This window comes from Prunus avium, chromosome 8, assembly GCF_965620075.1.
Source record: "Prunus avium chromosome 8, drPruAviu1.hap1.1, whole genome shotgun sequence".
In the NCBI taxonomy this organism is placed as follows: domain Eukaryota; kingdom Viridiplantae; phylum Streptophyta; class Magnoliopsida; order Rosales; family Rosaceae; genus Prunus; species Prunus avium.
Window position 1 is genome coordinate 23,705,827 of NC_142291.1, and position 20,974 is coordinate 23,726,800.

Here is a 20,974-nt window from a genome sequence, read left to right on the forward strand (position 1 = left end):
GAACTCTAAATGTATTGATGAAGATGTTCGCAATCAAGACCATGGGTCGTGGCTCAAGACGCATTGATTCTCTCTAATATACGTAAAGTGCATGGTTCGTGCTACAATACTTGTGCCCTCCTCATAACCGAACCTAGGTATGGTTCGTACTTCGATTCGATTGCAAGGAAAACCCATTAAGTTCAAAGAGAATATGAACATCACAAGAACCCTAATAGCATGGTGTTTACATTAGGTATTCAAGAAACCAATTCACATGGATGGTTCTTACTCCATCCATCTATTGCTTAGGAAAACATGAAGATACACATAATCCCAACAACCTCAAGAAGCATGCTTTCAAAGGTAATCAATCAAGGAAAACACACATCAAGGATAGATTAATTTGGTGAATTGGAATTCATCAATTGTTGTCAAGAAACCAATTCACATGATGCTCACTTAAACAAGTTCAATCATTTGTTGCTAATTAGAAATTGTGTTCTTGGTTATCTTACACAACTTCTCAACTTTAGCTACATGCATACAACCTAAGGTGATTAAGCAAAGGAAGCAAACACATATCATAAAATTCAATTAGTGAATGGGGTTCATCAACAACATCTAGAAATTCATACACTCAAGCATCAAAACAATAAGGTAATCATGTTTAGGGCTTCAACCTAAGCCCTAGCTATGGAGTTTAGTTCCTCATAATCATTTCAAACACAAATTCAAAATGAAATTAGAAAGAGTTTACAGATTTTCAGAAAATGATGAAAGCTTCAAGATCATCAATGGTGGAAGTCTTCTTCTCCACTTTTCTTGACTGCACCTTGTCTTTCTCCTAGCTCCAAGCTCCAAAATCTGCTCTCAATTGTGTAGAATGGTGGAATACCCTCTCTCCCGTTGCAAAAACTCCCCCAAATCTGATTGCAATCCCTTTTGACTTCTCTCTCTCCTCCTTTCCAGCTTTTCTTTTAGTATAAAACTTATTCTTTCTCTAAAGCTATTGCCCATTGTCCCCTTGCAAATGATGAAACCTTGTTTTAAGGTATAATCCAAGGCTCCAATTGACTCAGGAAATGCCACTCAAATGCAATCCATTGTTACCAAAAGGTGTGGTAACAAGTAGAAATAAAATGCTATTAAGTGGGGGTGAAAACTGGGCCAAAACAAACATCCAGAGCCAGCGTCAATTGTCCGATCAGCTGGATAGGCTACACTTGCCCAATGGAGCTCAAATTTGGATATGTTGTAGTTAACATCCATTGGAACAAGTCTTATGAAGATCATCACCTCATCCAAGGACCGGAACATGCTGATCCAAGGCCACGAAGTTGACCTACGAAAATGAACAAAAACAGAATTTATATCAAATAATGCACTTTTAGCTCATTTTCATACAAACCAAGGTAAAACCTATTAAAACACAAAAAAGAAGTAAAAAGCTATAAAATGTCAAGAACTAACTCAAAATAGTGGGTGAATAACATGAAAAATCATGTGTAAAAATGAACCGAACAATTGTTAATGTATGAATTTTGATTAATTCTTTTGGCTTCCCTTGACAATTTTGTAATAGGACTTTTATATGTATTTATCAAGCTCAAGGTAAGATTAAGAATAGCATCTCTAAGTGTTCTTAACTCTCATCTATCCTATGGAGGTTCAAGCAATTTGACAAAGGTAAATCATGCATTGCATATTATGCATTAAAACTGTTTTCATAAATGATGACTAGTCATCCTTGCTCTGTAGGATTTCCAGCTGGTTAACCATCTGTTTTGTCCTGTTCTCTTTTCTCTCTCTGCTGCCATGTGTCAGTCTGACCTAAGGGATTCTTTTGTCTGTAAAGGCAAGTGAATTCCTCATTTTGGAAGCCGTCTCTTTTGTGTGGAAGTTTTGGAAAGATTGGCTTGCCATCTTTCTCTTCTTCTTCCTAAAGAGTGAACCACATATTTCATCTATGAGTTTTTCTAATTGATTTCTTTTTGAAAAACTGCTTTTGAAATATGAATCTGCATCTAGCTATTTAAATCATTCTCTCATATAGATCTATGTCAGATTCAAGACTAATTTCTTCAAGAGTATGGTTTCTTGAAGAAATTGGTCATTCTCCCTTGAATCCAAAGTTTGGTTTCGGTTTGAGTTGGAGCTTGCAAGCTAGTGCCATGGGATAATCGAGCTGGAGAAGGAGCTGCCATTGCCATGAAGAACTAAGCTTCAAGCTTTGCTAAGTTGGAGAAGAAGAATGCACAAAGGAGGTAAAGCTCATCTTCCTAAATAGATCTAGGTTTTGCTTGAGCTTGCTTGTATTCCTTTGTAAGAATCTTTTTCTACTTAGTGGATTGCCTAGTCGGTTGATGACTCCCAGTTTTTCCCAATGGTGGGTTTCTGGGTAAACAAAATCTGTTTTGCATATCTGTAAATTTTTCTGGGTTTGTGTTCTTGGTGGTTGACTAGTCATCTATATATGTTGTTTGCTGTTTACTTGATAATGATGACTTCACACACTTTCACCATAGTTGTTGCTAGCACAGGGGATGCCTAGATTGATGGGTCCTTCTGAGTGCCTAGGTTGTCACTAGTAATCTTCTAGGACTGCAGGTACTTTGTGGCATGCTCTGTGTGTCCTCTTGATTGTTGAGTTGTTGTGTCTTGTTTGTTTAGTTAAATTTACCCCTCATCACCTAAGTATCAATTTCATAGCTATATGTGGTACTTTTGTATTAAGTTTTTTGATGACATAATTAATGAAATGAAATGCTCACTAAATCAAATTTAAGACAAATGGGATCTAGTTTGCTGTGATATATATTGGATCTCTTGGCAAATAATTCAGACACTCATATGCCCTCAGCACGTGGAAGAAATTAATTGGCCTTGGACTCTGGGAGGGCCAAATCAAGTGAAATCAAAGTAGCATAATTCTTTTTGCAACCAAGTATGTGGCATGTGGCATGTGGCTACTTCACTTGGTTTTCCCGCTATATTTAACAGTTTTGTCAACATTCATTTTTCACACTCAGTCATTTGGATCTGGATCCCCTGTTTGGATTTTCTCTGTTATGATCTGCACTCTATACACGCCACCTCATTTAAATTTTATCCAAATGCTTAAAAGTTGACGCATCACATTGAAAAAAAGAACAAAAATAATTGTCTCAACAATAGTTGACACTCCTTAATAATCAACAATAATTACTAACTCTAAAGAGTTCGATGTCAAGCCTGAAACTTCCCTTTCTTTTCAGGGCTCCACAAGAATCATCTCCCATCTCCACAAAATCTAGTTTTTTTGTTTGTTAATAAGTGAAACTTGATTGAAAGACAAAGATAATAAAACCACCAACAAGAACAAACGCATCAAGCAAACCACAAGACGAGATAAGAATAACCAGAGAGAACAACCAAGTCTCTCAGTTAAAAGAAGAAGAAAAATCCAATCTTACAACCAGAGGGAATCGTCTCTATGTAAGCACCACCTCACTGTCTCTTTTCATTCATTATCATAATCAATTCTTGCCAATATCCAATGTTACAACTACTTGGAGTTAGTTTAATATAAAAAAGAAAAATATATATATATAATCGATGGGGTAGAATAAGTTATTGGACAGAAAGAAGACGTTGAAAAGCCAAAAATGAAAAGAAAAAAATATGAAGAAGAAAACATAAGAGAGTTTGCAGAAGATAGGTAATGTTACCTGGTTTAGGGTTTTAGTTTTATTTTTAATTACTTTTTTATTTTAAGTTTTAACCAAATTGTTTTTTTTTTCTTCTACTAAAAAATTAGTGATGTGTTAACTCTCAAGTCCCTTGGATGAAATTTAAATGAGGTGGCACGTGGAAAGCAAAAGTCAAGCAGATCATAACCGAGAAAATTAAATTCAAGCAGAAGATCCGAATTCCAGTCATTTGGATGATAGTGAAGTTGATCCCAATATCCCTACTTTTATAATTGAAGCAAGCACTATCAACTGGGAGTGTTCATTGTTGTCCTTAACCTTAATTTTTTTTTTTTTAAGGAACACATTAACTTAATAACTACTTGAGCCAATGGGAGAAGAACAGGTTTCTCCAAGTCACTGATTCAATTCAATCTGTGATTTGGTGTTAAAAAAAACCAAAGAAAAGAGCTTATATATAAGGTCTCATCAATATTTAATGGAAAAACTTAACATCATTGTAATTTGTAAGTAATCTTTTTATTGTTAGAAACACGTAGCAATATGATAGTCACACCGAAAAAACTATTATGTTCTTATTTATTAAAGTTAATGTTATGTCTATCAATATATTGTGGATGTAGATAAACAATGTGGGAACTAACACAAAGTATTATTATTTTTAAATTAATCATGCTCAAGAAGGTACCAAACTATTGTCATGCCAAAAGCACCTGTTAAGGCATGAATCACATTGATTTTGTACACCTCACAAATCACACTATTTTGTACAGAGTAACCAAAAATATCTCTCCATCTCTAAATTAATACTTTTGAAATGTGTTTATTGTCCCAATGGTCTTTACGCCTGACACTGAACTGATGCATTGCCTGCGGTGGAGCGGAACCGTATTTTCTTTTCTTGTGTCCTTTAATCTCAATAATCTATTGCATTATTATAATTTAAAATACTAGCCGGTGCCCTAGATGTCAGAATGTAGCGTCGACAATTTGCGCTGTAATCATTCTAAATTGTATATTCAAACCTAATTATTTCAATTAAATGTCCATGCTTTTTATATTTTGGTTTGTTTTTTTAACCTGTACTAATATTATTTTATTTTATCTTATTTCTGTCAATACATGTGCACATCGAAGCAGTCAATATTGTCACGCAGATCAAAATAAAATATTGAATGCAGACTTTGTTTGTTATATAAGAAGTGGATGGATGGATGGATGGGAGTGAGTGAAAGAGTGAGAGAGAGAGATGGCTAGGGCAGATATCAGTCGTAGATGGTCTCTTCAAGGAATGACTGCTCTTGTCACTGGAGGAACCAAAGGAATAGGGTTAGTCTTCTCTTTCAATTTCTTAGCTAACTTATGTTTTTAATCTAATCCGTGAGTGTTTTCTCATCAAAAAGACAATTTTGTAACATGCATGAATGATGCATCTAATGCATATTATGTAGTACTAAGAGGTTAAGGCTCGGGTTTATGTTAAGCATAAGCATCTAATGCTGTTGAACAGTATTAAACGAACACTAATTTCTTACGTATTAAGACGTTAAAGTTTGACTTTTTTTAAACATAACGTACTAAGACGTTAAAGTTTGACTTTTTTTAAACATAAGCATCTAATGTTGTCCGACAATCTAAGGGAACACTAATTTTTCTCTTGCTCACCTTTTTTATATTATAAAATGTATTGATATATATGATATAGTTTTTGTATATTCACTGATGTTTGGCAATTTACTAGTTCCATATGTTGTTCTAATTAGGTATGCTATTATGGAGGAATTGTCGGGGCTAGGTGCATCTGTACATACTTGTGCTCGGAACCAAAACCAGCTCAATGACTGCTTGAATCAATGGAAGACCAAGGGTTTTCATCAAGTCACTGGTTCCGTTTGTGATCTGTCATCAAGAGCCCAACGACAGGAGCTAATAAACGAAGTCTCATCACAGTTTAACGGGAAACTTAATATCCTTGTAAGTACTCCATTTATATATAAGTTGTATTTGTTGAGCCAACAAACAATTTATAGACTATATATATAGCATGTTCTGATGTTCAAAAGTACTTAATTGATTGTGTACTGCTAATATTTGTGGGAGACCATAAAGTGTATCTACAAATCTTTTAATTTTTCAAACCAAAAATGTAATTTAGTGTATATATATATATATATATATATATATATATATATATATATATACACTCATTTGAAACTGCTTTTTTAGGAAGCATTTATGGCCAAGTGCTAGCTAGAAAGTTTAACGCACATGTAGGGCATGTTGAGAGTGTTTGTCCCACATTGAAAAGTTAAGAGATCTAGCCTGGGTTTATACGGAGTTGGTCTACTCCCCCCATTGCCAATTGATTTTGGGGTGAAACCTCAACTTCCTTCCTGGTATCAAAGCGGGTTGCCCAGGTGTGAAAGCCCAACAGCCACATGTGCTCCGCGTCTCCCAATATGTGTTGACCATATGTTAGACTTGAAATGTCACCACACATGTGGGGGGACTTATAAGGAGTTTGGCTGCTCCCACCATTGCCAATTGATTTTGGGATAGAACCTCAACTAAGACCTTTTTATTTATTTTGTTAAAATATACTTAATTAATTTAATTGATGTGGCATATGATATGAGCATGCCACATCATGTGGTATAGAAATGTGGGATAAAAATGTGGCAAGTATACCATTACTTTAAGAAAAAATGCGAGTAAGGAAAAATATATTATTATAAAAGGCTTTTTTTTAATAATTTTCTTAAATATATTTTTATTAGAAACTACACCTAAAATGGAAACTCATGATATTCTAGAGTTGTTCTAAAATGAACACCCTCTTCCAAAAATATGTGGCTGTAGATAAACAATGTGGGAACAGCAGAAGCAAAAGCAACACTCGATTGCACAGCAGAAGATTTCGCATTTGTTACGAGTACCAATCTTGAATCCTCTTACCATTTGTCCCAACTCGCACATCCTCTTTTGAAAGCTTCAGGAGCTGGTAACATTGTTTTTATCTCTTCTGTTGCTGGATCGGTCTCAGTTGTAGGGATTGGAAGTATATATGCTGCCACTAAAGGTATCAATTTGAACACCTTACCTTTTTTTTTTTTTTTTTCAAATGATCTTTTGAACTTTCCATTCAAATTTTTTGTGTTAATTATGTAAAATTGTGACTGTTCTTTTGTTAATTATGTTTCAGGTGCAGTAAACCAATTGGCAAGATCCTTTGCTTGTGAGTGGGGAAAAGATAACATAAGGGTCAATAGCGTTGCACCTTGGTTCATCAGGACTCCCCTTTCTGCAAATGTAAGATCCTTAGTTTTCGAGTATTCACGTGTATCGATATATTATTTATTCAAATTTGAGTCCACTCTAGACATTAGTTTTTGTTTTTTGTTATTCTTCTAATGACGTACATGCGTCTGTATATAGGTACATAAAACTTATCATTCTCTCTACTTTGTACATGCAGTTTCTAAGTAATGAACAATTTTCGAATGCTGTCAACTCTCGAACCCCGTTAGGACGGCCGGGAGAGCCGAAAGAGGTGGCAGCCCTGGTGTCATTTCTATGCCTCCCTGCTGCTTCTTACATAACTGGCCAGACTATTTGCGCTGACGGGGGTATGACCGTCAATGGCTTCCTCTTCCAAGGATAATGATTGCAATTAAAGTTGAGCACAAATCGATGTCACTTTCCCAATTTCTAGTGGGAGACACTATTGCTACTGTGTTCAAAATGCTTTCTATGTTAAGAATTATTGTTGTCTTTACATCTTCAGAATAAGTTGTTGAAATCCTATTATATAGGAGGTTAGGTTTTTTTTTTTTTTTTTCACTTATTCTTGGGGAGTATCCCAATTGCTTAAGAGTGTGTTAATGGTTGTTCCCATGTTTCTTGCTGAGTTTGGTGCTCGTATTATTCTAGTAAACATATTTTTCTCACATTATCTAGACATGATTTTCTTCCCAGTAAATTATTTTATTTTCTTTGTGGCCCCAAGACATCAATTTCCGGAGAAAAACTTGCATGTCATTGTCATGTCGTGCCGTCATGTGGAACACTAGTGGAATGTAATTGATTAGGGGAGCATTTTTTCTCACCACTTTAACCTAAGATGTACCCTCACCTTTTAAAAACTTGACACATGTCCATGGTATAACTATGGTTAATTATTTACTTTTAAATCTTTTAAAGTATTCAAAAACAAAAAACAAAATAAAAACTAAAAAAAATCTCTCTCCTTCTCTCTCTCCTTTCCCACCCCACCCGAAAATCCCTATTCTCTACAGCCACCCCCTTAGCAACCTGATAGGCTTTTTTGTACCTGCGCAAACAAGGTTAAAACTCCTATAAAACTTGCAAGAATGACAAGGTTATTGTAGTATAAATGATTCTCGCAAGGTCGTTCTCCGCAGGGATTATTAAATAACTCGTAGCAACCAAATTCTAATTAATTATTGTAAAAGAGAAAATTGAGATGTTTGATTTGAAAACCTTAAATTAAAACGAATTTAACTAATAAAAATAAGGCAATATGCAAAATTAAAGCTAAGAGCAAGAGAAACAGTTGTGTTTTTAGAAATCAAATTAAGAAAGCACTAGGGATCCGCCGTCACCTTAACAATTCTATATAGTTCTCCCAATTACTTATGAACCTATACATGCATATTTCGAAGGTTCGGTATTCCTAATATATGCCTACTTGGACCCCCAACATAGAGCGTATATCACACATGCAATCCGTCTGTGGTATTCAGATCAAATCTAAACATACATGACTCATTAAGTTCTGTGAAACCTTTTGAAAAACCATGCAACCCTTAAGACGTGGTATTCATCCTAAGTGAACTTGCACATATTAATCACAAGAAGCCTTCGTCAATTTCAGGGACCGACCTCCGACCAAAACTGCATCAAATTACTTTTCTAAACATCCTAATGGTGATCAAGCATCAAGACACTTAGATAGTTTAACCCAGTGATGAATAATTCGAAAACCTGCATGCATATAATCATAAGAAAATTGGATAGAAACTACATATTCTTGCTAAGGCTCGTGGCCTCACCCTAGCAAAAGAGAGTTAGTTACGCATGTTCATAATAAAAATAATCAAGTTCTTCATTCCAATAATAAAGATCGAAAACACCTTGAAGTAGAAATTCTTCACAAATCCTAGCAAAGTAGCGTTCAAAAGCCAAAAGAGAAGTCCCAAAATTCTGTGAAATAGAACTTAAATACTCCCTAAAACCTAGCTGCCAAGAACCTGCTTTTCTATCCCCACAAGGAAACTAAATAAAATAAAATAATGACATGACATAAAATCCAAATTGGACTAGGAGAATCTGCCCCCAATCTGCCCAGCCACGTTTTGACCTCAAATCTGATCCAAATCTGGCCCAATACAGCTCATTTTAAAGATAAAAACGTTCTGAACACTTCTCCAGAAGGCCACGAATCCATCAGAGGTCATCTCGGGCTCCAAAAACGCCATAAAAGCCCAACACGTCACTTTCCAGCACTGCACACTGCTCCTTTATTTTATCGCCAGAAAAAAACCGCTTGGTAGAAAAGTCTGAAATTTTGATACGATCAAGCCAAGTGACTCACGAACATCCTCCAACTGGAATTACTCCAAAATTCGTCCATTTGATTATGTTTTGCTCCAGAGAAAGTCGAAAGTCCTATATTGAGAAAACAATTCAAAGTATCAAAATTCTTCCAAAATATGAACCAAAATGTACCAAGAATGGGGTTAAATATATAATATAAAATATACCCATCACAACCCCATCCACCATTCGAAGGTGTTGCCGCCATTGTGGCTATTATGCAACAAGTCGTCTATGATCTCTCCGTCCCCAGAAACCCTAACCCTAGTGTTGCCGTCAGACGTTGTGGCTTCATCTTCGCCTCTATTCGTTGCCTTTCCGACTTCGGATATGGAATCTCATTTATATTTGAGCCGTTGAAGTGCTTGGAATTTGTAAAGTCTCCACTTAGCGCTGCTTTTTCTACTCATTTCTCACTGGAGGCTGGGATTTTCCAAAAACTTGCTTTCATTGAGATCTTATTTTCAAGAGTCTCAACTTTAACTAATGAATTTCAACTCAAGAATAGTACTAGTGTATTATTGTAGGGGATTTGAGGTGATCTTACAAAAACACTTATGATAGGTTTAAGAAAGATTCATCGTGTTGGGTGGGTGGTGGCTGTAGAGAGCATGGAGTCTGGGGTGGGGTGGGGTCGGGAAAGGACAGAGAGAAGGGGAGAGATATTTTTTAGTTTTTATTTTATTTTATTTTTTGGTTTTGAATACATTAAAACATTTAAAAATAAATAATTAACCATAGTTATATTATGGACATGTGTCAAGTTTTTAAAAGGGTAATGAGAGTATACCTTAGGTTAAAATAGTGAGCAAAAATGCTCCCATTAATAGAGGATAGTAAAACAATGCTATCTCGTGATATACAAATTGCAATTTCACAGCCCAATTTCCAAATCCCATTAGCTGCTGTCAGGTCCATTGTCCAATCTTAACCAGCTGTTATGACAATGGCTGGTGACGGCTGGTCAGTAAAGACCAGCCATTATTACCATCTTTCAGAGGAGGCCATTTGATTTAGAAAAACTAAATCTCGTCGCTTACATATATAAATAATTGGTTGGACGATTGGGGCATCCATTATTTGTGAGTTTCATGTGGCCCAATATACAGACTCATAATTCGTCTCTTGATAAAGATAAGATAAGATTCTGTTAGAGAGATGGTATATAAATGTGATCTATCTAGCATTACTCGTATACATGGTAAGGTAACACACTACCTAGAGAAATGAAAACAAGTTAGCCTCTTAATCTATCGAAGTGGAGTTGGTGGTGAGAGAGAGCCATGTTGTGGTAGTGTTTTGTGTAACAGAGCAAGTCTCTATAGAAGTCTTAAGTGTGCAAAACGTGTAAAGTGAGAAGTTTGAATAGAAGTAGAACTAAGAGATCTAGTACACAAGTGGTTCCTCTATTTTTGCTTAGCTTTCTTCTTCTTTATTATTGCTTTTATTTTGCAAAGGACTCACTAGTGTAGTGATTTAGAGTAATTGCTCATTCAGGTAAGATCCAGAATTCGAGTCCTAGCATTTGTGTATTGACTGTGAGTTAGTATATTATATTCTTCTCAATAGGGAAGAGATAGGAAAGATTCTAAAAAAAAAAACTTATTGCTTTTGTTTTGTATTCATTTGGCTGCTAGGCTTGATCAAATCGAATTCGAATTATACGTGTGGGAGCAAATATTTTCGTCTCCAGTTAGAGCACGCCACGTGGAAAAGAAGATTATCCCTTAAATTAATTAATTAAACCATTTATTGGGATAATTAATTAATCTGGATAATATCTTAATTATATGGTATTATCTCATAATTAATAAGGATAATATCATTAATTGGGATATTATCATAATAAAGGGATATTATCTTATAATTAATGAGATAATATCAATAATTCGGGTATTATCTTATCAAAGGGATAATATCCTAATTATAGGATATTATCTTATAATTAACAAGATAATTCAGATATTATTAAGCCCGACTCGATCTCTACGAAACCCTAGCCCCGAGGCTCCTATAAATAGATGACTTCAGTCATCATTCAAGGTACATCTAAAACCCGAGAAAATACCCGAAGCTCTCTCAACCTCTCCACTCTCCACTCTCCATATTTTCTCCACACGGCTCCGGCCACCACACACGGCTCCGGCCGCCCGGTTCACACCATACATACAACTCTGTACCCTTTGCTTAGCTACTGTTTTCCTACAAACACTCGAACTAACTTAGGCATCGGAGGGCCTTTGGCCAACACCCCCCCTGGGTGTGGTCTATTTACTCCAATCTTTTTTACAGGAATCGAGAAGGAGAGAGAAGGAAGATCTAAGGTCGAAGGATCCAGAAGCGAATATTCTCCCGTGAGATTATTTGCACAAACAATACGAGTCACGACACACGACACACGACACACGACTTCTCACAAATATCAGAGCGTGTGGCTGATAGGTTTGATGTGTACAAGAGAAGCTGTGTGCTTCTTCAGACCTATTAAAAAAGTGTAAAGCAGTGCAAGACTAATAAGTCTCCTCTAGTTTCTACTATGTATATCTTCAATATTCTCTTCAAATTTCTGCATAAATAAATATATATATATATATAACCAATTTGAAATATCAGTAGCAGCCTCAATAGATGGCGCAGGCAAATAGCACTGGCAAAGATAGTAGATGGTCTCTTCATGGAATGACTGCTCTTGTCACTGGTGGAACCAAAGGAATTGGGTTAGCGCTTTCTTCGTTTATGCTTGCAGTCTGAAAGTGTTTTTTTTTTTTAAGTAGTACTACATATATGTGTTGTTTTTAGGTACACTATTGTGGAGGAATTGGCGAGGCTAGGTGCAACTATACATACTTGTTCTCGTAATGAAGTTCAGCTTAACGACTGCTTGAGTCAATGGAAAATGAAGGGTTTTGATCAAGTCACTGGCAGGGACGGATCCAGGATTTGAAAATAACATGGGCTAAATTCAAGGGCGAAGTTAGGAATATTTGTAGGAGTAGGCTAAATGTTGAAACGAATCCAATGATTGATATATTTTTTTAGACTGTGTTTAATGGATACCTTTTTTTGGGGGTAAATTATAAGCTCTTGTTTGTTACCAAAAAAAATTATAAGCCCTCTTTTTCCAATATATATATATATATATTCTTTATCATATTTAGAGCTTTTTTTCTATTCTACTGACATTTAAAACAGACAAAAATCTTGGAATTATTGATAATATTGTTGAAATATTTGGAAGGGATTGAAGGGAAACAAAGAAAAAAAAAAAAAAAAAAAGAGGAAAGCTACACATGTACTGGGAAATATTTAGGAGGAATTGAAGTAAAAGTAAAATAAAAACACATATCTCATCCCAACACACACATCCTTTTTTTATATTATATTTCCTCCTTTCCCTTTTTTTATTCTATTTCTTCTCTCTCTCTCTCTCTCTCTCTCTCTCTCTTTCCGATTGTTTATCATCTCCCCCTCTGTTTTTTTATTCTTTTCCCTTCTTCTTCCTCTCTTCCTTTTTCTTTCTTTCTTCTTCCTCTGTTCTTTCTTCTTGTCAGCCGGCTGATTGCCTAGGCTAGAGAACTAATTTAGTCCCAAAAAAGAGAAGTTCCCTGGGCTATAGCCCAAGTTAACATGTTCATGGGACCGTCCCTGGTCACTGGTTCGGTATGTGATGTGGTCTCAAAAGCTCAACCAAAAGAGCTTATAAACAAGGCCTCATCACTATTTTACGGCAAACTTAACATCCTTGTAAGTGAGCTCCACTAATCCGTTAAACTGATTGAGCCTTGCATTTTTGTATAATTTATGGCATGGTCAAAATATATTGTCTGTAAAAAATTTCCAGGGATATGAAATAATTATATATATTTAACTATACTAGCTAACTCAATATTTAGTGTTATTTGTCCTTCTAATGTTGGAAGTAGAGGTGTTAAATGGACCGGGTCAGCCATAACACGGCACAAGTGCGGCCAAATTAAATAAGGGTGGTATTTGTTTCCCAATTATGAATATAAAACCTTCATTTTATGTTTTAAACTACTCTTGGACTTTGGCTGTAGATAAACAACGTGGGAACTGCCGAACTAAAACCATCAATCGAGAGCACAACTGTGTAAGATGACTTATGTGAGTTGGCATAATCACATGTTGTGTTTATCATATTAGAACAAGATAATAGGGTTTGTATTTATCAGTTGTACTAAAACTCCTAGTTTTGACAGACTTGGTAGCTATATTATATTGATAAGGACTCAATTGCTTACGTTTATCAGTTTGTTTAAACACTAACTCTATCTATAATAGGAGAGATATGGTTAAGGTTTGATCAATATAAAAGGACCTGATCCCTGCACTCACAAGTCGCCAAGTTCTATTTTGGGCTTGACCTATTGATAGCTAGAACATATTGAGACTTGCAGAGAGTAGAAGATCGTTCTTGTTTCATCTATGTATTCCTTGACAATTATGTATCAATAGTGAATCTGTTATTAATATTGCATAAGTCTTATGTTGTAATCCTTTGTGATGTTGATATGCCGCTAGAGGTGTATTCTTACATGTGGTATCAGAGCCAACTCAACATCCTTAGGGTTCAATTTTTAATATCCTTCAATGAAACTCAAATGAGATGGATAAAATGGCATGGGTTTTGTTTTTGATATTAACATATCGTCTTTTTATTTATTTATTTATTTATTTATGATTCTGGTTTTGCTTCCGCAAATTATTTATCATTTCATTCACCAATTTTTTGTTTTGGCTTATCGTGTAGTACTATTTCCACAACTCGACCTCTGGGTTGAGATTACTTTGAATTTTGGTTTCAATTTTCTGATTCAAAAGTTTGGATCTTGATGGGTTTTGGCTGTAAATTTAGGGTTGCTCATTTTGTAAAATTTTATTGGATGTGGATTTGACTTGAAATGATTACTTAATACTTCAAATCTGTTGTTTTTGTTGTTTAGATCTTTTCTGTTGTATATTTTGACAATTTAACTTCTTTTTGTCATCAACGAGCATAGACACTTTTGATATATGATTCTTTTGATGAACATGTTACTATTTTGCTTACTTTTGAGTTAATTTGTTTCTTGGCACAAGTCAGAATTTTTGTACCATGAGTTTTTTCAATTAATGTACTTAAGCCTCGTACAAAGACTCACCAAATTCATGGGCACTCTCCCTTGTCCTTGTGCTCTATTTGGATCACTTTAAGATTCGCACTGAAAAGTTGCAGTTATTGAAAATTTTGTATTTGCTTAAAGCTTATGTTATAGTTCAATTGTTTTCTTCTTTTACATTTTTGTTTCTATGTATGCATTAGTTCTTTTCTATAATGAACTAATTTTGCAAGAGTCTTTTTTCATGATTTGAGTCAATATATCTAGTATTGACACATTTCCATTTTGATGTTGGTTTCCTAATGAATAAAATCAACTATATTCATCAATAACGCTAATGATGAATCTGTCATTCTATGACACAAATCAACTTTTGATGTTGGCTTATTAAGTATCAAACCAACTATTATGTTATATTTGTGACTAACGGCATCGATGAATATTGTCAGGGCATGACATAAGGTATAATTTTGTTTAGTTTGAGTTTTGCCCATTCTATTGATGTGATTGAGATGCTACTGAATTTATCTGTACTTGCTTGCGTCGTTTTTTCAATTAGTATCAAACGACAGGTTTTTTCAATTGATTTGGTTTATCTATCCTCCTCGTTCTGAAATCGATTGAATTGGATATTTCGCTTCCCCATATTGTTGAACTCCTAGTCCAATTATCATGGTACATAGAGGCACGAAAGGCAATGTTGTTGTTTTCAATTGCTTGTCCTAGTCAAGTTTTTCATAAATTAATGTTTAGATTCTTAGAATTCATCAGTTACGGTTGCTAAAATTATTTAATATAAATTGCAACAAGCAAGACAGAGCCACGAAGCTCTGTATTGGGAGAAAAAGGACTAATTTGATTCTTCCTTACGAACACTCAATTCAATAATTTTATATAATTTGAATAAAGATTGGATTGAGTTATAGTTATTCATGTTTTTCGATTGCTGCATTCAGGAAAATTCTGAACAATAATCAGATTATTATTATTATTATTATTATTATTATTTTGGTATTTTCTGCAACTTTTCCACTTTTGACATTAACATGGAAATAACCTGCAAGGTTGCAGTATGTATTGAAAGTTTTCACATTATCAAGAGTGCCTTACTGTCGATTCTTTATATTGTAGGACCAATTTTTGTTGTTGTTTTGTTTTTTGTTTTATGCAGAAAGTAATACCAAATTATGTTTTCTGGTTGGATTATGTTTGGTTAATGCATGATTATTGTTAGCTTTCCTAAGTTTGATCAAAAGGGTTTGATTCCCTTCAAATAGCAGATATGTTTTGGCTAAAGTTTAATAGCAGGATTTTCGTTCCTCGCCAAAGTGATTTAATAATTCTCATAAACCAAAATTGTGATGTGATTATATACTTTTGTGTGTCCTTATACATTTTGTTTTGACACATATAGAGCAACATTTACCTTCTGGTTTCAGTAAATCTATAATAGTTTTTGTAATATAAAAGAAAACCCATCTCTTGATTATGTATCACAATTAAAATCGAAGAGTTATTCATTTATTTATTTATTTTTCATTTAAAAATATATGTGTATATATATGCATCCTTTTGGTGATAGGTATCAAATTGAATTATATATATATATATATATATATATATTTCATGTTGTTTATGATTGGAAAAGCAGCTGTTGTCAAAATCATCACAAAATTGTTTATTGAGTTTGATTCAATTAAGTGATGATTGCTGTGTTTTTTAATGCATTAACAAACACCAGGATTCAATTGACTCATTCAATTGTTTTGGCTGGTGGCTTTATGTTCTTTTAAAGTATTAAAAGAAATTTAGTTTGTTATTCAAAAACTCGATATCTGTTTAAAATTATTTTGGACCAACTTAATAATCTACCAAAGTAGCTTATTTGATGTTGTTCTGAGAGGATTATTTAGAAAACTCAGATTTGTAGTTTATGGAATATGACTAGTAGATTGATTTCCAAAGAAATTATCTACTGGGTTCTACTATAAACTAATGTATAGTGAGTCATGGAGACCTTGAAAGGTATAAATTTCATCTTGCCTAAAGGTGTTGGAATTTGTAGTTTTGGTTCTTGTGAATTTATGCTAGGCTATGCAAAACTTCTTAGAATAGTTTCTTGCCCAAAGGTGAAACCGTATTCTATATTTTGAATACAACAGACAACCTTATGTCATAGTTTTCTGTTGTAACGGTTCTATGAAATCTAATAAGTCTTCAGTGTTTGGCGTCAATTTCCTGAATTTCATAAACATATCAGAAGTTGGAAAAGGGATCTCACGGAAGATATATGTAGCAGCAGCCTCCAGGATTTGTTGAAAATGGGAAAGAAAGTTATGAGTGCAAATTATAAGTTTCTTCATGGTCTTAAACAGGTTTAAAGACAGTAGCATCTAAAGGTTGATGAGGTGAAGGGAACTAAAGAGGTTGTGCAATATATAGCTGTTTTTTGACAGGAAATTAAGGTTACCAAAGATGCAGCCACTACTTTATGAGATTTCAGAATATATCATATTATGGTATGTGTTTGTTTTGCGAGTCGGTTGCATGGTACAAAGATGAGTAGTACAACACAAGTGTGAAGGACGAGGAGCGCTTCACCTCATTACTAGGCCTACTATCAAGCATTTCATCAGAGACACTCATTTTGTAAGTTTCTGTCTTATAAAATAAAATAACCTAACTAGTTCTCATGATTAAGATTTTAAATTGGAGTGCTAGGAAGTAATAAGTTGTTAATATTCAGAGTTTTGTTTCATACACAAGAGAAAATGCAGTTGCTTTTTGCATCCCCAATTTGCAGGAAATTTGTTCAATATTATTTTGTCAATTTGCTGTTTTTTCAAATTTTCTCTGTAGTTTGGACAAACTACGTTGGTTTTACTGTTTATTTTACGAAAAAATAAAAATAAAAAATAAGGGTGTTTGGTTGTCTCTCCATAATTTGGACAGAATTCAATGGCCACACTTCAGCACTTCATTGTATTCTATATATATATATATATATATCAAGACTTGTCATTTGCACTCAGCTTATTTGTTAGTTTTCAAGCAAATCGTGATGAGCCATACTGGGTTTTAGCTAAGAAGGTATTAAGATTGTTTGACTGAGGTTTTGGTTGTGAAGTTTTTTTTTTTCCCTTAAGAATTTTGTGACGCACATGGGTCTACATGAGTCTTTTGACTCAATTTAAATGTGGAAGAGCAAGGTAATTTCTACATACCTAGCTTATTTCTTTAATGCAATGCTTTTTCCTCGTGATTATTATTTTCTTTATTGAACTTTGCAAGTTTATTTTAAGTTATGTTGTTGTTCAAGCTTGAATTTCCATACTGGAAACAATGTTAGGAGTTTCTTGGGAACTCTATTATTTGGATCAGAAATGTGGGAGTTATTTTGGTACCTAACTCTTCACTTATACAGTAATGTGTTTCTGGTGTATGTGTATGTGATCTTGGAGCGCTGGTACAGCTGAATTTGTGTCAAGTTTTCTAAGATTCTGCATATGCATCAGTTTCGACAACTGTTTTGGGAGTAACACTGATGGTTGATGAACCCAGTGATCACTGTTGTCTTGTTTTGATATGGTAAAATGTAATTATGCTACACTCATGTGGGAGAATGTAAGATGACTTATGTGAGTTGGCATAATCACATGTTGTGTTTATCATATTAGAACAAGATAATAGGGTTTGTATTTATCAGTTGTACTAAGACTCCTAGTTTTGACAGACTTGGTAGCTATATTATATTGATAAGGACTCAATTGCTTACATTTATCAGTTTGTTTAAACACTAACTCTATCTATAATAGGAGAGATATGGTTAAGGTTTGATCAATATAAAAGGACCTGATCCCTGCACTCACAAGTCGCCAAGTTCTATTTTGGGCTTGACCTATTGATAGCTAGAACATATTGAGACTTGCAGAGAGTAGAAGATCGTTCTTGTTTCATCTATGTATTCCTTGACAATTATGTATCAATAGTGAATCTGTTATTAATATTGCATAAGTCTTATGTTGTAATCCTTTGTGATGTTGATATGCCGCTAGAGGTGTATTCTTACAAACTGAAGATTACTCATTTATTATGAGTGCCAATCTTGAATTTGCTTACCATTTTTCACAACTGAAAATTTTCTGCAGAAGATTACTCATTTATTATGAGTAACATAAGACAAAAAAATAATGTTACCAGCTCTTGAAGCTTTCAAAAGAGGATTCACAAGTTGGGAAAAATGGTAAGCAGAGTCAAGATTGGTACTCATAATAGATGAGTAATCTTCAGTTGTGCTCTAGATTGCTGGTTTTAGTTCGGTAGTTCCCACGTTTATCTACAGCCAAAGTCCAAGAGTAGTTTAAAACATAAAATGAAGGTTTTATATTCATAATTGGGAAACAAATACCACCCTTATTTAATCGGGCCGGACTTATGCTGTGTTAGGGCTAACCCGGTCCATTTTAACACCTCTATTTCAGGAGCAATGGACCAGTTGGCAAAAAACTTAGCATGTGAGTGGGCAAAAGACAACATAAGGACCAACAGTGTTGCACCTTGGTTCATCAAAACTCCCCTCACTGAGCTTGTAAGATCCTTTCAAAAATTTCCATATGATCGTGTCTTTAAAATTTTCTAACATGTTATGTTATGTTGTTAAACTGTTAATCAGTAACTGCACATTTAAACTCGAACTTTCCCCATGCATAACATGCGCATTCATCTTCTCTATGGTCTCTTCATTACTTGCAGCTTCTGAGTAACCAAAATTTTTTGGAGGCTGTCAACTCTCGATGCCCTTTAGGACGGATTGGAGAGCCAAAAGAGGTGTCCGCCTTGGTGGCATTTCTATATGCTTCCCTGCAGCGTCTTACATAACCGGCCAAACTATTTGCGTTGATGGAGGGTTCACTGTCAATGTCCTCCTCTTCCAAGGACCATGAAAAAAATTATATATGTGATTTGTGTGCTTGCTAGTAGTAGGAGAAGCTAGAGATCTCTCTGGTTTCCTTGTCTTTTGAATTCGGAAGCTCCTCTGATCCATCTAATAATATGCTCTTGTTTGTGGTTTTATATGGAGGACCTTTTATTTCTTCACTTATTGAGAAGAGAAGTTGTAGCCTTGTAAAATTACTAGATATAATAAAGTTTCCTGCAGCCTCTCTTTTCTTTCATAATTGGAGGCCATAGATCTTTTGTCAACTCTGGAAGACAAATTCTACTCGATTTTTCATCTATATTTTGCTTGGCAAAGATGGACAATTAGAAACAAAAAAAATAATAATAATAATAATATATATATATATATATATATATAAGGCTTAAATGTTAAAATGGTTTTGTGTTTTAGCTCATTGGCAAGTTTAGTCCCTGTGTTCAGCATGGTTAGCCAGTGTAATCCAATTCGTTAAACTATTATTAAGATATTAATAAAAAAAATTATAAATATTTGAATTCAATTGCAAAAAGAAATAATAATAAAATTTAAAAGCTAAAAGAAATTAAAAACCAAGGGATATGTCAACCGCAACACCCCTCTCTTCTCCCTTTTCTTCCCAGCTACTTTCCCCACCCACACCCAAAAGCCCCAAGCCACAGCCACCTCTGAACTATCCACCCACCCCACCCTTACCCTTCTCTCTCTCTCGCTCTCAAGAACAATCCCTAACTCTCGACCATCTCCCAGTAAGATCTTCCCCAACCCAACCATTCCCTGGCCATTTGTCTTCACGCAGTTGTAGTTAGGGGTGGGCACGGTACGGTATTGAGCTTGTACCGCTACCTATACCGGAAATTAAAATCGGTATGGTACGGTATGAGATTATCGTTTGCCAAAGTTGGTACTGTACCATACCGTGCCAAATGGGTATCGGTACCAAAATGACACAACTAAAAAATGAACCAATTCAATATTCAATATATTCATTCACCAAAATAAGTGATGCCTAAGTTACAGATTCAAAGATTCAATATACTCAATATCCAAATCCTAATCAACATATTCAATATCCAAATCAACCAAATCAATATCCATCAACAGATTCATCAAATCCAAATGGTTAAAACTCATGCCTTATGGCTTACACACCAAAACAGTTAAAATTATGCCTTACATACCCAATAACAAAGCTCAGTCAATTTTTAACAAAAGATTCTCTATATTATTATTGTTTTTTATATGCTAATACAGTGATGGTGCCAAAACCGTCACGTATGACTAGTCAATGAAAGAAACCATATAGATGATGCATACATGGAAATTTAAAAATAAAATAATGAAGATATTGATCTTCAAACTAACAGAACCCAGAGGCCACTCTGAAAACTATTCTAGGGGAGAATAATACTGTTTTGAAATTTAATACAGGAGGTTCTTGTTTGTATCCCACAGAAAAAAGTTAATGGAATTCAGGTCCTGGTTACAGAAAGGCATTGATATGTTTCTATTTGAAACAACTTTTAATTATCAAATGAATCAAAGAAAAAGGCTCTATGAACATACACACAAAGGCTATCAAAATATAGAAAAAGCAAGAAATCAACAAGACATCACAAATGGCCTAATCC

General features: G+C 34.6%; 1 protein-coding gene and 1 pseudogene across 1 annotated transcript; both read left to right on the forward strand.

The window, feature by feature from the left end:
* Window positions 1-4,905: 4,905 nt before the first annotated feature.
* Window positions 4,906-7,332, forward strand: LOC110754406 (tropinone reductase homolog At1g07440-like). The gene is made up of 5 exons (XM_021955465.2): window positions 4,906-5,000; window positions 5,435-5,645; window positions 6,531-6,750; window positions 6,874-6,980; window positions 7,147-7,332. The coding sequence occupies exons 1-5, from the start codon at window positions 4,921-4,923 to the stop codon at window positions 7,330-7,332; spliced, it is 804 nt and encodes a 267-aa protein (XP_021811157.2). The 5' UTR covers window positions 4,906-4,920.
* A 4,556-nt stretch (window positions 7,333-11,888) lies between these two features.
* Window positions 11,889-19,350, forward strand: LOC110754403 (tropinone reductase homolog At2g29170-like; annotated as a pseudogene).
* The last annotated feature ends 1,624 nt before the right edge of the window (window positions 19,351-20,974 follow it).

Excerpts from the sequence above, each read along its gene's own strand:
- LOC110754406 (XM_021955465.2), top strand. The coding sequence starts at position 4,921 with ATGGCTAGGGCAGATATCAGTCGTAGATGGTCTCTTCAAGGAATGACT. Across the intron at positions 5,001-5,434 it reads GGAGGAACCAAAGGAATAGG|GTATGCTATTATGGAGGAAT; the intron begins GTTAGTCTTCTC and ends TGTTCTAATTAG. Across the intron at positions 5,646-6,530 it reads ACGGGAAACTTAATATCCTT|ATAAACAATGTGGGAACAGC; the intron begins GTAAGTACTCCA and ends ATGTGGCTGTAG.